The 1331-nt window shown below is 37.6% G+C and overlaps 1 protein-coding gene across 1 annotated transcript in view; it reads right to left on the reverse strand.

Moving 5' to 3' along the window:
* Window positions 1-1331, reverse strand: part of LOC106875300 (probable serine/threonine-protein kinase tsuA) — a 162570-nt gene that overhangs the window by 20330 nt on the left and 140909 nt on the right. The window contains exon 12 of the mRNA XM_052965874.1: window positions 650-922. Coding sequence (XP_052821834.1) covers window positions 650-922 — 273 coding nt within the window. The remainder of the gene's footprint in view (window positions 1-649; window positions 923-1331) is intronic.

Consider the following 1331-nt stretch of genomic DNA (forward strand, 5'->3'; position numbering starts at 1 on the left):
ATGTATATGCCTACATGTATACACACACACACACACACATATACATACGCAAACATGTACATACATGTACACACATACATATATACCTGCAAATACATAAAAACTATTTGTCGCCGATAAGGAATTAATGCTTTCGTACACTACTTTGTTTATGTTTTAACAACTAATTGCTAGTGGTGTTGTCTGCTTTGATCTAGTTACATATATTAAAAGGCGTTCCAACCGTTACCATCTCATTGTCCTTCAAACGTAGTGTTTCTAGGGCTGTATTACCTAATGTTTTAACACCTTATTTTTCGTGTCAGTATTGTGTGGAGCTGTATTTTACTGCCCAATGTCTGCTCTGTTTAATTTCAATCAGTTTTGTTTTTCCTTTTAGATAGACACACTTACTTGCAGTCAAACTCAGCTAAGAACGAAATCCAGGCGCGTAATGTGTTTTGTCTAACAACGTAACACTTCTCTCGCCTTCTTGCTCGCTTCATCACTTCATAACAATCCTCTATCTCCTCACACACACACAGTGACCCATTCACACACACATATACACAATCTACATACATGGACACACACGTATATAGAGACTATATACATACATACAAAAAGAACACCAGACATGCATCCAAAATGAAAGAAATTTTTATAAAACCTCTCGGCTCTGCTGATTGCGACCTCTTCCTCGATGATCGACGTTGGCTGCCGGCATCAGTGTTGCTGACGCTTTGACAACTGGAATTTACTGAATCAAGAGACAACTGATGATAGAATCTGTTGGCAAAGTCCTCTTTAACTGTAGGCGACAGGGATAAAGCCAGTGGCGGCGAATACAAGGATGACATGGTGTTCCGTTCAGTTGGGGTTGTATTCAAAAGAACGTCTGTGGCTGTATCACTGAAGTCAGGGACATCATCACAGGGATCTGCTAGAAATAATAATAATAATAATGATAATAATAATAATCATAATAGTAATAATAATAAGACACTGGGGAAGTTTAACGAACAAAAGACACCGGGGAAGTTTAACATGTGAGAACGATAAATCACTGCTCCGAAACTTATCCAAAAACATCGGAAATAAAGACATCGCATGGAGCCAAAAAAAATAGCTGACAAGGGCTGGACTATATCCGAGTAAGTAATACTCATTGAAATTTATTTCTATTTTTCCAAATATAATGATGTATGTTAACTTGATACCTACACTACCCGCACAGCGATCGTAAACACACGTGTTACATCAAAATCAGACCATCTTCGAACCCAAAAACACCATGTACAAAAAAATTACAAACAGACTAAATAACACCGGTATTATTCCACCCAAGAATA

This window comes from Octopus bimaculoides, chromosome 2 (assembly GCF_001194135.2).
Source record: "Octopus bimaculoides isolate UCB-OBI-ISO-001 chromosome 2, ASM119413v2, whole genome shotgun sequence".
In the NCBI taxonomy this organism is placed as follows: domain Eukaryota; kingdom Metazoa; phylum Mollusca; class Cephalopoda; order Octopoda; family Octopodidae; genus Octopus; species Octopus bimaculoides.